The following is a 15,758-nucleotide window of genomic DNA, read 5'->3' on the forward strand; positions in this document are numbered from 1 at the left end:
AACATGCCATTAAAAAGAGCATTCTTATTTTAACTCAGTGATCTCGGTGATCTTTTATATGATTTTTTGATTGTAAAAATCATAATAAAATGGGCTTGTATTTTTATTCTAATTTCTAATGCAATACTGTACGCAGGTGACGGGCGTGTGCGTGTCGGGCGAGGTGGTGGTGGCGGGCACGGCGTGGGGCTGCGTGGTGGTGGCGACGCGGGCGCTGCAGCCGCTCACAGTCTGCCGGCCGTACGACGCCGCCGCACGCGTGCTGCTGCCGCTCCCCCCGCATGCCGCGCAGGCCCCGCCCATGTTGGCGACGCTTGGCGACGGGTACCGCCCCCTACTGCAGCGGTACGCGCCGCAGCAGGTTAGCACCGCCTCAATTCATACCGATGTAATTGTAAACCAAAAATGTAAAGTAATCCCCTCAACCACGGTAGCCACCTAGTAATGGGATAGTATAGACTCGTAACAAAACGCATATTTAGGTTGGGTTGCACCAGAGGCGAGAGGCGGAGGCTAAATTTAGCTTTAACTTTAACCTTAACTTTGACTGGAGAAATTGACAGATGACAGCTGGTCCAACAAGGTTATAAATGAACGTGGGCGGGGGCGCTGCTGGTAAAGGAGAACTGTCAAAAATTGCATTTTTGTATGACAGCGTTAGTTCCTTTTTTCGCCACGTGCATTTAAAACCGTCGAGCTCTATGGTTACGGTTTAATATGGCGTCTTGATGGCGTCCATTTTTAACTTTAAATTTATTAGTAAGGCGGATAGTGTCCAAGTGCATGTACAGTATATCAGAGAAACCCAAATATAAACTACAATTTTGAACCTTACTTAACCTCTTGCAGTCCAACCCTACGAGCTACACGGGGCTGTACTGTCTGTTGTGGCGGGCGCAGCACTGGCTGCCAGACTAGACTGCAAGAAGAGAAGCCTCCAGGACATAGACCGTTCTAGAATATAGAACTTTGTAAAAGTACCCACAGATGGAGATAGTTGCTTTGAATACAGAGAATTTATAAAGGCTTGAGAAAAGTCTACTTTTAGGAGTCCATACGCCTTCCATGAGTAGGTAGACAGTTATAGAGTTTCTTCATAAGGCTTTTGTGAAGTTTGGAATATGTAATATTTGTCACATTTTATAATATTATTATGATGTGCTTGGCATATTTTGGTCCGAATTATGTTGTTAGATTATCAAAGTTGTATTTGGTTGTATTTTGATATTTTAACGATGTTGTCCAGTGAGACTATGTGATTTATGGGCGAAAAAATGAGAATGGCTAGTTAAAAATGGGCGAATCTCCTGTGTATTGTGCGAAATTGAGTGAAAAACTTAAAAAGATTTTATTCATTGTTCAACTGAATTTATCGTGTGAGAAAATGTAGTTCCAGTGTCAAAAAAGTTAAGACTGTTAGTTTTGTCACGACGAATCATTTAGTTTTTTTAATATTTAAATCGTTACAGCATTGTAGCTTTTTTGTGTGTAAATGTGTCTTATATAAGAGTAGCCTAATATCTGTACCTGAGGGGGTATTTCTACTAGTAGAAGATGAATCTCTACAACTAAAATGACATTGCTAATGCCCCAACGTAAAACATCAGTACGTAAACTACAATACTCATTTGTTCAATTAGTTAGCTATGGCCCAAGTCGGCAAGCTAGTCATTCATATAAATGTGACCAGTATCGTCGTTGGACCTTTAATGATGTTAAAAACAGATTCTTTTTTGTCTTTCTGTATTTAAAAATCTGCTAAAGCGATAATGACCTTTAGCTTGTGGATCGCCAGAAGAGTTAGTACACCCAGTGAGTAGTTATTACTACTTAATATACTATTAAGAACTTGTAGGTATGTAGAATGAGAATGTAATGACTAAAATTGCTATTGCTTATATTAGTACCTATAACATTCCTCTTTGTATATTTTTTACTTTTGTGTTTTATGATCGCATCAAACACAGTCACAAACGGTGACTGCTCCATGAATTTGTAAACCAAAGCTAACTTAAGATGTTTTTAAATATGAAATGTTGATCTCATTTTGAGTATTACGCTTAGCTGGTGCTCGTTATTTGGCGCCGTTGTAGTTTTTAAGATTAGTTAGCGATGTGCTTAGCTTTAACTACTATATTCTTACGGCTTTCTTAATAAACGAATAAGACAGGACTAACTGAATCAGTCGTACTCAACCTTTTTTTATACGGGCCACAAACACATTTTGGTCTTGGTGTCGGGACTCGGGGCCGCAACCAACATTTTTAAGGGTAAAACATAACGTTCTTAAAAATTTTCGACTTTCGCCTCTAGTCCACCGACGCTGAGAAACGCGAAACAACTGCGAAACTTGTGCGAAACTGTAACAGAGCGAGATGCAATAATATAACGCCCTGTCGTGTGGCGGATGTGCCCCGTGTATTATTTTTCTCCATGGGCGGATAAGACAGTGAATCGGTTCGCCGCTGTTTCGCAGTTCGAAGCGTCGCGTCGGTGGACTAGAGGCGCTAAAGGTGAAAACATTTTCATGACTTTCACAACGCACTGCACTGCACTATTGGCCGGTGAGCTTGAATTGATGGTTTAACTTCACGACTATATAATATAAGTTACTCTATTGCTAAGTGCTCTTTGTAGTAAATAAATAGCTTATGACTTCACGCGGGCCCCTAACAAAGTCCCATCGGACCGCAGGTTAAGTTTAGCTGAACTAAATTATTTGGCTTTTTGAGCTTTGAAATGAAATATGGAATTATTTAGCCTGCCTTATTCTTTTATAGTTTATTTATATAGCCAACGATTTCGTGTCTATTTTACTGAAAACTTCACTCGGATGCTTAATTAATTATAATGTTGTGTTTAGACGTATAAAACATTTATTTTTGTGATCTGATTTTACTACTTATAATAATTATAAGTTAATTCACTAGGCACTATACATTTGTAAACATCACGTCCTCTTGATATTAGCTTTGAAATATGTATTTAAAACAAACTATTTGTATGATGTCGGTTACATCGGGGATGGTGCTACTGAATGTTTTACCTCCAGTCTAATATTATCTACGCATTATTTTGTACGATAGTTTTCTATTATTTTGTCTGTACAAATAAACTCACAAATAGTATTTGTTTGTTTTATTTTTCTTTTAAATAATCATGATATAGGTATCTCTGAGTGTGGCTAATAGATTCGTTAATTTTCATAATTATTTATGTTCAAAATTATGCAGTATGCAGATTATATTGTGGGAGGAAAATGAAAGGAGGAAAATAACAAAACATTTGGAGTGTTCTATTTCATTTATTGCCAGTTACTGCGAGCCACGTCGCCACTCTCGCACGCAAAAATAAATAAAAATAATCATTTCAAAGAAAAAAAATAATTTACATGAATTATTTACTTACATACTGAAGTCGGTAATCACAATCTACTAGGACCGGTCGACCGGAGAGAGACCGGCCCCAACATGACGGTATTTGGAATAGTTCTAGCACTTATTTACATATTGATTATCCATTTTAAATGAAGAATTTTAAATATCCAACAATTAATATCAACAACGAATAAATATCGAATGTTCCACTTCCGAGTCTGGTAGTGTTTAGGTAATCTTATGTCTATACAGGGGCCGTACCACGAAACCGTTTTGAGACTCTAACAATCGTACGAGAATGCCGCGTCCCACTCTAACAGACGTGAAATGATGTTGTTAGGGCAGGACGCGACATTGTTTGAGTCTCAAAACAATTTCGTAGTAGGCCTACAGGGTGCTAGTCAATTAACTACAGTACGCTAAGCCTCGCATCGCGACGGTATGAGCCACCGGTTTATTTTGATATCCTCACAGCAGAGGCGGCATGTTGAAGAAAAAGGATCGCAAAATAAAGATGTAGCCTTAACATAAAGTCACTGGCAGTGTCTTAGGACGAGGCGTCGGTCGTCAGGAGCAGCGTACTAGTAACTTGTGGGTGTTCACTTGGCCTTGCCGGCTTCCTCGGCCTCGAGCCGTCTGCGCATGGACTCGGGCATCTCCGCTGGTGGGGGGCGGGGCATCCTCAGCCACACCTACAACACACATTTATCAGACACGTCGAAGAAGACAACATATAATTTATAGTAATTTTGTTATCTCATAACACTGCTTCCACATGTTCATTTCGGTAGGAACAATTGTAAATTTAATAATCATTGATTTAAAATTTTAAAAAATATCAAGACTTTTATTTTATAGCACCTTATAAACAGGTAAAGGCTACTGGCGCCTGTGTGCAAAATAAGGATTTCAATGGCGACCCTTTAGACAATTTTTTTGGGTCCTTTGTTTTGGCGCCCCTAGAGGATGGCGCCCGTGTGCATTGCACACATTGCACATATGGTAGTGGGGGCCCTGCTTATAAAGCTATTGAATGAGTGTGTTACCTTGACGGCGTCATATATGAACCACTGCAGGGCGGTGAGGGTACCGATCATGACGATCCTGGGGCCGAGACCCTTCCATACTCCAGCCATACCCAGCTTGCCGATGATGGAGCCCACTGTCGCGGTCTTATCCTGAAAATATACAAAAATATTCTTGTAATCTTCATGTTCTTGGAAATATTTTCTTTAATCCAGTGATGTTTAGCAACAACATATTTATTATTTTAGCTTTTTACTATTGTTAACATAATATTTTAGCCCTCAGCTCTCATAATCTATTGTTCATCGGGCACCCCTGCTGCACCAGAGCCAGTGGCCACGCTGCAGATGCAGAGGCGACGGTCAGTCACCAACCATCAGCCCTCAGCACAGCAGTCCCCCTCCAGCATGAGTTGTCATCATTGGGCAAGATTTTTTATATCATTTAGATACAACGTCAAGTACTTTTTGCTTTCAAGGGCTTTGCCGTCTCGTGCCTCCGATTTTCATTCGATTGTAAGGCAGCCTTTAAGATATAGTGATCGCCACTCATCATAAGAATTGATCTTTGGTTTTTAAAACTTTCATATACATATTTTTAGGCATTACAAGGCGCGGAAAGCGTTACTGTCTATTGTGCAGGAGAATTGTCGAATCCGAATAACAAATAATATGGTGAATCAGATCCTATATGCAATATAGCGAAGGGACAAACCTGGTTGAGTTTCGACACGACGGTGTCGGCGGGGTGGGAGACGATGGCGCAGAACACGCCGGCGATATAACCGGCCGCGAACGTCACCACCAGCTGCTCGCCCTTCGTACACTGGTCGCGGGGCTTCGGCACCACGTACTGGAACACACGATAACGTTTAGAAATAAAATATATATAAATTGTTTTATTTCTGAGGAAATTTAGAACAAATCTTTCATAATAACTAAGTGTTTACCTATCACCGGTTCGGGAACTAGTAGTATGAAACTCGTACGAGGTTACTTTTTGCAAAATAGTGGAAAATTAGACTGGAATGCGGTTGCGGTGTTAATTTTACTAATTAACACCGCAACCGCATAATGTTAATTCCAGCTTGATTTTTTAATTTTAACCAGAGTGCTTAGAAATATTGCATTTGCTAGTTTAGATAGCAAAGTTACATGTCGAATATTTGGAATATGACATAACTCCTTTTTTTATTCATTTTTAACCGACTTCTTGTCATCTAACTTCGCTATCAAAACTAGCTTAATATGAAAGATCACTAGGTACTCTGCTCCAAAACAGCACTTGCAAATACTAGTATTAGATGATGTTTAATCCAATTTTTTTTAGTTTTTTACCCTCAGATCTCATAATCTATTGTTCATCGGGCACCCCTGCTGCACCAGAGCCAGTGGCCACACTGCAGATGCAGAGGTGACGGTCAGTCACCAACCACCAGCCCTCGGCACAGCTGTCCCCCTCTAGCATGAGTTGTCATCATTGGGCATTTTTCACAATAAAAAAATATATAACAAGAATGACTGGCAGAAAATGCCTAAGACACCTTGTACGTCTGTCATTGTATGTATACAAAGTGCAGAAAGTATAAAATATATTTCTTAATATCCAAAATCTTTCACAAATTTGACAAAAAATGTTACCTTGTACAGCAGCTCGAGGGTCTTCTCGAAGCAGGCGAACTTCATCATGGTGTAGGGGATCTGTCTGCCCCACAGCGGCACCAGACCCTTGTAGAAGGTACCCACACCCTCGTTCTGCACCATCTTGGGCCAGGCCTCGCGGAGCGTGCTGGCGAAACCGGGCATAGTTTGGATGCGCACCTAAACAGAAATTTTTTAAAATTTCCCTCTAGCTATCATACAAGTAGTCATGTAATAATTTAGGTATTTATATGCATACTATAATAATGCCAGAATTTTAAACTTTATAAATTACTAAGCCTACTGCCTACATGTCGTTTTAATCTTACATGAAATTAAGCACATATTTTTTATCAAGCATATAATATGTATTTCATTATTGCTATAATAAGGGGTACCAAAAATTATTATTATATTTAATCAGGCCTTATGTGATTATGTATTTAATAAAGCTTTTTGTGACAACGGCCACAGACTGTACAAAAATATATCAACTTACTTTAGCTGCCTCTAGTGGCGACAGGGCAATATCAGCAAAGAACTCAGCAGAGGCAGAAGCGGCCAGGTAGACTCCGGTACGGTACGTGTATGCGGTCTCCTCATCTAGCATACCCGAGTAGCCCACTTTGAACACCTCATACAGACCGAACTTGCAGAGACCCTGTAACAACATTCTATGTCAGAATTGTTCAACACGAAACCAATTTATATAATGTGAGTAAAATCTCATAACCTATGTAACGTCTTCAATGCTTTCAGTTGGAACAATTGGAATTTATTTATAATCATTGGATATTGGATTAAAACCAGCTTTTTGCTATTCTTTATCCAGATTCAATTTAATAAAACACACTAACACTTCGTGCAGGGCCGCATTTTTCAGACAAATTTTATGACCCATCAAAGTGTTAAAGTGTGCATGCATTACATCAATTTAATGTGAAATACCTTATAGTTAACCACATAGTTAAAAACTATAAATGGCACAACAATTTATTAAAGATATTAAATTGGATCTGGATAAACCTGCAAGAAAAATAATATAGCACCTGTAGGGAGTATCCGATGAAGGTGGGTGCCCAGCCCTTGGCAAGACCACGCATGCCCTCCTCCTGGACTGACACTTTGAAACCGTTGACTACATTCTTGTACTTGTCAGGGTCTACTTGGAGACGGCATTTCACTAAATCTAGGGGCACTACAGCGGTGTGTGTGATACCTGGAACAAGCAAACTTATTGATAAGCTATTGCAAACAAAGCTGTTAAGGAAGAAAAGTTATGAAAAAGTGTGCCTTTTTAAACTTGTTACTTTATACTGGTCCATCTGATATCAAGCTAACCAGAAAAATCTAGTCAAATCATACTCAACACACCCTAAGTTGATAAAAACACAGCATGAAGTCATCTAACAAGTATGTCTAGACAGCTCTGCATAGTAACACTAACATCAAACTTAATTATGTTACCTACTGTACACTTCTCAGGTTTCCTGCAAACCTCAACGATCAATTTCATGTTTTTTCTCAGTGTAACTATAATTTTTATACAAACTTGTCATTATTTATACCACCTTACTTACAAAAAGATTTACATGGTATAAACAGCTATTATTGTCATACAATGTATTTTTTTTGCCTATTAAGCGACAATTCTAATGTATCTAACTAGGACAAAAAAGTGTAGATATTTTTATTGGTAAAGGGAAAATCTAAAAATAAATAGGTACACAGTAAAAAGTGTAACTAACTGCCATACTCAGAGACATTTATTTATGATTAACCTTCAATTTAATGAAGAGTTTGACAGATAATGTATGGGGCTTATGTCAAAATTTTGAATTAATTACATTTAAGTCCTTTAAGCCACTCTGACATTGGCAACTCACCGAGGCGGCCATTTTTAAAAGAAGAAGAAGAAGTAATTAATGTTCCACTATGAGTGCGGCAGTAAGAATTATAAATATTTTATGACATGTCCAAAAAATAATTAATCAACCATAACATTTTAATTTGTGAATGATAAGAGTTAGGGTTGCACTAACTTACTTTAACTATTTAACTGTAACTACAATGCAAAATGTCAAATCTTTGGTTAAAGTAAAAAATGGACGCCATATTTAACCATAACCATAGAGCTCAACAAGGCTTTAAATGCACGTGGCGAAAAAAGGAACTAACGCTGTCATCGTACAAAAACGCCATTTTTGACAGTTCTCCTTTACCAGCAGCGTCCCCGCCCACATTCATTTAAAGCCTTGTCGGACCAGCAATGTCTTCTGTCAAATTCTGTGGTCAAAGTTAAGGTTAAAATTAAATTTGCCTTAACTATAACCATAATTTTGGCCATAACTTTAACTTTAACCACGCCTCTGGTGCAACCCACCCTTATTCTACAGTCCAGGGGTTCCCAAACTTATTTTGTCTATCACAAATTTGAGAAAAAAAAACATTTTTTTTGGCGCCCCCTTTATTTCAGCTACATTTAAATTAAAGCCTCTAACAATAATCCCATTTTTTTCTGGGTCCCACACCACACTCCTTTAGACCTTCAGCATACAAGGGGGCGTTATCATCCACTTTGGGAAAAGCTGTTCTGGGCATTTTCAAAAAAACGTGTACCCTTGCAAAAATATGTCTATATTTTTTAAGGTCATTTATTTACCTTTTTTTGAATGTCATATACAAGGAAAAATATTGAACTAATGGAATAAGTTAAAAAGAACGCTGAAAACGTTATATTATTCTGATATTATTGAAACAAAATCGAATTTTCGACGAAACAGATTCCGTTGTGCGACTAAATGTAAAATATAATTTAATACAAAAAAATACAGCAATAAATGGATTTCTTCGTTAATTTAATCTAGTGAAATGCATATTTAATTGTTTATTAAAAAAAATTTAGATAATTTCAAGGATCAACAAGAGTAGCAATTATTTTTAATCCATAGTGTGACTATGTGACCCAACCACTACGTTATTTTTCATTTTTTTACATGAGTAAGTAATATTTAACATATTTAAAGGAGTTTTTATAACACAAAAACCTTTTATTTAAACATTTTTATTGTTGCACTACTTATAAAAGTAAAAAATTCTTTGATTTCATAGATTTAACTTCAATAATTAGAGGGACGAACATCTCATAATCATAAAGATGTGTTCACATGTCTACGAATTCCTAAGTTATTAATGACATCGGATTATATGCACGATCAAAGTGCCGAAATATCCATGCAAATATGCACGAAAAATGGTCGAAATATGCACAAAATATGCACAATCAAAAGTCACTTAATATTAAAATTTATTATTTTTTTGAAGACTTTTCCGGTAGTGACATTAATAAAAGCGCCAATTTTTATAATTTCATAAAATCCAGGATTTTTAATTTCTTGAAATAAAGACTTTTTATTTATTTATTATACGCCAATAATAATTTTCTACCAACATTTTCCGATTGCAATCTTAATGCCCATGGAAGTTAAACTACCGAAATATGCACTATCAACGAAAAATTGCCAAAATATGCACTATCGCCTAAAAAGTGACATTATATGCATTTGCATATGCAAGTATGCAAATGCATATAATCTGATGTCTAGTTATTATAAATCTGCAAATATCAACGACACAAAATGATTTTCAACTTTACTGATAGAAAAGTAGTGGAAATAAAATCAAAATTTTTAAAAAACATAAAACTTTTAGGTACTTAAATTTTAAATAGTATATTTGTTATTGTTAAGTAAAGTCGACGCCTTTATGATTTGGCTGTAGCGATATCGATTTTTCTCAGCAATAACTAAAGCTAAGAAATTAAAGTTCATTGGCAGTATTTATCATGTCTTTGTCTTTGATTTACCCATAGCATAACACGATTGGTCAACTTTTATAACACAGAATAATCAATCAAATAGACCTGTGTAAAAAAAAAGGATTCCTATTTTTCCCTACAGAGGAGAGTGATTTAAGCTTCCAAAAATGTACATGGATTGGTTCAAGCATACACTTTAATTTGCCCATAGCTTATATGAAATGTATTTATGGTTTTTAAATTACGCGACAAAACTATTTTGTCGCTTACGCCCTTTCCATTTTTTGCTGTTCCATTGCTTGTTTTCTGTGAGAGGCCGGGCCGGCCTTTCATAGAAAACTAGCAATCTAAAACATATCCAAAACGGTTTTTTACTTTAACGCGGCGTCACCTTAACACATAAGTAATAAAAAATATATTTGTACGTTAATCGTACCAGTTTAAAAATCTCCAATTTTCTTAATAAAATCTGTGAATAAAAAAATAATTAATTTAAAATGTGAACTAAGCCTTATGCTTTCCGCCTGTTGTGACTTGTCCGTTCCATTATATGTGACCATACGAAAAGTCACAAGTCGGAAGTCACGTAATATTACTTTCTTTTACTTTTAAAGTGTTTGTAAATAACCGATAATAGTTATCACAATTTCATTTTTTATACTAAATACTAAACTAATTTTGCAACGTGTCAACAGTAAAAACAGTTGGAGAAAGTATAATAATGCTTACAAAATATGGTCACTTATCTGAACAAATAAACCGTTCCTGAAGAACCATCCAACCTGCGTCCGCGTCTTGTAGCAGATTTTTAACTACTAAATTTAAATTGAAGTTTCTCGATGTACAATGAAATATAGTGCTATCATTTAGTGCCGAAAATATTTTTGTAGTATGTTTATAAAACTAAAAAAAACGGTCACTAAACCGAACATTCCGGCCGGGTTGTTTTTTCATGATTATAATTTTAATTAATTTGTAGTTAAATTATGTTAGATTTTTCAATAACAAGACATTCAATTGATACATTAAGTATTTAAGAATCTAACATATGTTTTTTAAGTAACTTACTTTAAGAAAAAAAATAGTTATTAAAGATTTTGTTACAACTTCTGGGAAAGGGACAGGTGAATTTAATAGGTTTCGGTACTTAAAAACCCTTATAAATCTCATACTAAATAAAATTATATACAAACGTGAATGTATTTTAATAAAAGAAAACTTGTTTATGCTCCTACATTAAAATTACAAAATGTTAGTATGTAATTTTTTACAAATAATCTGTAGCGAAGTCAAGGGACAAGGTAAAAACCAGGGGTACACATTTTTTTGAAAATGCCCTTCTACACTAACTAGGTTTATGTTTAAAGTGCAGAACATCTACTTTAGAAATCAGTAATATATAATTTATTGTAACTCTTAGCTAGATATTAGTATTTTTACCTATTATTTTGTAATTTTTTATGTTATTTATACTTCAATGAAAAGTGCAAGGTGAAACAGACTTTGTGTGCTGTATTTGGTCCTCTGCCAAATCATAACTTTACATAAGATTTTATGATGCATCTTAGTTTTATGAATTTTAATAAAAGATGTAAACATTCTGGACATGTTAAGTTGATAAATTAGTTGTTATCATTGTGATAACATGGCCCTTGAAGAGCTTTAAGTGTAATTATTTCATAGCTAAGAATTAAAAATTAATTGTATCAAGTAATTTTGTTCAAACCTTACTAGGTAAAATTAATGTAAACTAGGTCTACAAAATAAGGTTCCGTTGGGCAAATCCCAATATTACCTTTCTACTCAATGTTCATGTGATCAGTCACATCTTAGATAATAAGTTAAATTATGGTTCATGTTTTGTAAAATATTTGTGATTTTGATTTTAGAGACTGAAACAGTCATGCCCACTGCCAGAAGCAGACTACATATTGTTTAATAAGTTAATATTTTGATTAACTGATTTACTAAACATAGTCTTTGTCATTATGTAATGGATTACTGGATTTGGAATATTAGTGGGTGCAGTTCATTATTAGATAAGAATATTTTATCAACTTTACAAAACTCTCACATGACCAGTGCATTTTATAAATATTTTAAATTACAATAATTATTATTAAGACTATTATTTTAAGTAATACATGTATAATTATAATATTATGTAAAATACATTCTTTGGAAAAAAGTTGAGCATTTTTGTCTCAATGGTATGTAATTGCATATTTAAAATAAAGCAATTTGTATTTAACAGGACAAAGAATTAGAAAAATTATACACTTACCGCAAGAGAGGATGCCACCCAAACCGCACAGGGCAAAATATTTGGTGGATCCAAACTCACAGGAGTCCCCATTGGTGACGGCCGCGGCTGCCATACCCTGATCAACACAAGCATTTGCTTTAAACTATCGCAATACAAAATATGTGAAAAAACATGTCATTGACAATAAGATGGTACAGTGTGAAATACATCAGCAAATTACCGACATAGATGAGGCATAAGATATAACACAGTTTGCTGCAGTATGATGTAATCAAAATGGCTTTCTTTCCATTAACTATTTCCTATAAAGTTTCTTGCTAATTTTCCTTTCAATAACTTTACCACAATTACTATGAGATAATAGCTTCATTAGTCACAGATACTATGTTAATTAGATTCAGTATGTAAAATATAAATATAAGTTATTAATGGTAATTTATGTGAATTCTTATGGTTATATTTTGAAACAATGTCCTGTTTTAACATCAAGTATGGTATAATATAATACCATGCAACAAAATTGTAATGTGTCAGTTGCACCATAGAATTTTAATGTAGAAGTTTATTAGACACTAAAAAATAATGTTAAGATAAAGCCCTCAGCTCTCATAATCTATTGTTCATCGGGCACCCCTGCTGCACCAGAGCCAGTGGCCACGCTGCAGATGCAGAGGTGATGGTCAGTCACCAACCACCAGCCCTCGGCACAGCAGTCCCCCTCTAGCATGAGTTGTCATCATTGGGCAAGAAATAGGGAATGCTCACAATTCAGGCTTCTAAAAAAGTTTATGTAGCATACAAAAACTTTTTGTATATTGTCAAAATGAGTTTTTATATGTACCTGGTTACCAGGGGCGGCTTCGCACTGTGCCGGGGAGAGGGGGCCGCGGAAGGGGGAGCTCCGGGCTGCGTCCAACAGGGATGAGAACATTTTGCTGGAAAAAATATGACCATATTACTGTTAGTAGGCTGCTTATCAATAGGCTACAAATAAATAATGGTAATAACGATTTCCTACATTTATTGCACTGTTTCTATAAAATGAATATAAAAATTTAGGCCCTTGGTTTTTGATTCTTGTGAAGAAAAACGTTAGAGGTTAGTAGTGTCTATGTCACAATGTTAGAGACTCATACTATTTTAGTAAGTAAATAAAAAGAAATACATTAGTTTTACACGACGCTTACAATTTCCTTTACTTAGTTAAGTTACCAATTTAATTAAGTTTTAAGTTTTAACACGCATTGCATTTTTGATACGTTGTCGCCGCCAGACAACCGACAGGGTGAACCAATCAATACTGGGTAGAACTGGGTACCTACAGCTGATTGCTTTTGCACAGGGTTTCTTACGACTTCGATTTCAATATGTCCCTCAAGAGTATATTGTGATATATTGGTGAAAATTAGATAATTATGAATTTATAATAATTATAGTACAAGGTCACGTGCAAACAATTTCATTACGTAAGTAAAATTAGAGGCCAAGTTTAAACTACACCTTAAATAGAATTGACCAATTTTTACAGCCGCGATTGATCCATAATTAAGTTAAATCCATAATAAGGAAATAATTAAAATGAATACTTACATGTTTAAATCCAAATGGAGCTTTTTCTACACACCACACCGCGCTTGACGCACAGTGCTAAAGGAAACTAGCGCCACTTGATAGTTACGTAATCACGTGGAAAGTTTGACATTTTGACAGCCAAATGGAAATGGTCCCCCGTCCCGCAACCGCAGTCGCGACTCGCGACTTGGTCGCGATCGCGACTGCGGTTGCGACCCTTCATACTGTTAGGGCCAATTCACACCGGATCGGCAGCGGCGCGAAGAGGCGCGACGAGGCCGGCAGCGGCGCGAAGAGGCGAGGCGAGGCGCGGCGAGGCCGGCAGAGGCGGCTCGCGTCGCCGCGGGCGGCCGCTTGTGGACGCTCGCGGCTGCTGGCGGCCGCATGCTACCTTTAGAGCGCCGCACAGTGGATTGAAAATCGAGTTTCATAGACATAGGAACTTGAATTTCCAGATGTAATTTTTTTGGGCTGAAATATGTTTTCCTCGAGCAATTCTTGTATATGTATATACATGATTAAAATAATAAAAGCCAAACATAAATACATAAGCCTAAATTGTCTAACAGCAGCACAAATAATTTATTTAACACTATGATAGTGTTTGATTATTTTATTTTGGAAAATATGGATATGGATCACTTGGAAAAATTAAAAAATTTAATTGTTTTTTTTATGAAATAAGAGGGCAAACGAGCAAACGGGTCACCTGATGGAAAGCAACTTCCGTCACCCATGGACACTCGTAGCATCAGAAGAGATGCAGGTGCGTTGCCGGCCTTTTAAAAGGGAATAGGGTAACAGGGGAGGGTAGGGATGGGAAGGGAAGGGAATAGGGAAAGGGAATAGGGTAGGGGATTGGGCCTCCGGTAAACTCACTCACTCGGTGAAACACAGCGCAAGCGCTGTTTCACGCCGGTTTTCTGTGAGAGCGTGGTATTTCTCCGGTCAAGCCGGCCCATTCGTGCCGAAGCATGGCTCTCCCACTAGTTTGTTCATTGCAACGCTACCAACAAATTGCAATTGGGTTAAATGTCAAGTCGTAAACAGTTGTCGTTGTCATGGCATGACATGATTTGGACATGCGCAATAACTAGGTTTTGCAGCGAATGCGCTAAAAATTACGCCGACGAACACGGGCATTATCTAAGGTATAAAATAACGTTACCTACTAATATAGTGCGTTTTATCAAATAGTTCCATTGCCGTCATGTTAGCACTAATGCAAATTAGTGTTGCCTCATTATCTTTACTGTGCTACTTTAAATTAGGGGAGATAATAATATGTTATCACAAAATACTTTTAATAATTCCCTAATTTTGTACAGGTTGTGGGATATACAAGGGCCTTAGAGCATTAAACCAGCCTGGTTTAATGCTCTAAGACAAGGGCCCGTTTCGCTCGCCCTGATAATAATAATATAAGTACTATCTTTTACCCGCGACTTCGTTCGCATGACGCATGTAAGTAGTTTTCGTCATTAAAAGTGCGTTTAATCAAATAGTTCCTTTGCCATCATGTTGGCATTTCTGTCTGTTAATAACGTTAACACGGTAGACACGCTCTGCGAGTATAATTCATAAGTTTTACTGTATTTCAGGGTGATTAAAGTGATGCTGGTAACCCTATTTCACTAAGCTGAAATGGCGGCAACCTGAGTTATTCATATTTATTGGGCCCCCGTTACGTTTTTCACGCTCACAAAACACTTTTACTCTTAACACCGTCATTCTTTCACCACTCTTTAATGTTTTCGGCATGATTTTCTCACTAAATCACAGTAAAACTTATTAATACTCGCAGAGCTTTTCTGCCGTGTTTACGTTATTGACAGACAGTAATGCCAACATGACGGCAAAGGAACTATTCGATGAAACGCACTCTACTGATAATTTTATTGTTATTTTTTGGTAATCGGTAACGTTATGAAGCCCTGGGAATAGACTGAAAATTTAAACGACTGTCGATTTTTAAGCCTGGCAGCTCTGGGCATCTGTTAGTTGTCACCGTCAACTGTCAACAGGACAGTACTGTCATTTCACGTTTGTCAAATGTCAAT

At 36.6% G+C, this 15,758-nt stretch overlaps 2 protein-coding genes across 3 annotated transcripts in view; one reads left to right on the plus strand and one right to left on the minus strand.

The window, feature by feature from the left end:
• LOC121740502 (leucine-rich repeat serine/threonine-protein kinase 1) overlaps positions 1-2,176 on the plus strand; it is a 52,057-nt gene extending 49,881 nt beyond the window's left edge. For both annotated transcript variants that reach the window (XM_042133215.1, XM_042133217.1), the window contains exons 54-55: positions 137-361; positions 850-2,176. In XM_042133215.1, the coding sequence (XP_041989149.1) occupies positions 137-361; positions 850-918 (294 nt within the window). In that variant the 3' untranslated portion in view covers positions 919-2,176. The remainder of the gene's footprint in view (positions 1-136; positions 362-849) is intronic.
• Positions 2,177-3,839: 1,663 nt separating this feature from the next.
• LOC121740605 (phosphate carrier protein, mitochondrial-like) lies at positions 3,840-13,860 on the minus strand. Its single transcript, XM_042133336.1, has 9 exons — positions 13,717-13,860; positions 12,968-13,061; positions 12,145-12,241; positions 7,093-7,262; positions 6,543-6,704; positions 6,044-6,223; positions 5,118-5,255; positions 4,424-4,555; positions 3,840-4,069 (listed from the first exon to the last, which is right to left on the minus strand). Exons 2-9 carry the CDS (start codon positions 13,055-13,057, stop codon positions 3,977-3,979), a joined length of 1,062 nt encoding a protein of 353 aa, XP_041989270.1. The 5' UTR covers positions 13,058-13,061; positions 13,717-13,860; the 3' UTR covers positions 3,840-3,976.
• Positions 13,861-15,758: the final 1,898 nt, after the last annotated feature.

This window comes from Aricia agestis, chromosome 3 (genome assembly GCF_905147365.1).
Source record: "Aricia agestis chromosome 3, ilAriAges1.1, whole genome shotgun sequence".
NCBI lineage: Eukaryota > Metazoa > Arthropoda > Insecta > Lepidoptera > Lycaenidae > Aricia > Aricia agestis.

Bases quoted from the DNA above. Each gene is read 5' to 3' on its own strand.
- LOC121740605 (XM_042133336.1), bottom strand. From the start codon at position 13,057: ATGTTCTCATCCCTGTTGGACGCAGCCCGGAGCTCCCCCTTCCGCGGC. The intron at 12,242-12,967 runs GTACATATAAAA...TGTGTTGATCAG, and splicing joins AAGCCGCCCCTGGTAACCAG to GGTATGGCAGCCGCGGCCGT. The intron at 4,070-4,423 runs GTAACACACTCA...TGTGTGTTGTAG, and splicing joins TCATATATGACGCCGTCAAG to GTGTGGCTGAGGATGCCCCG.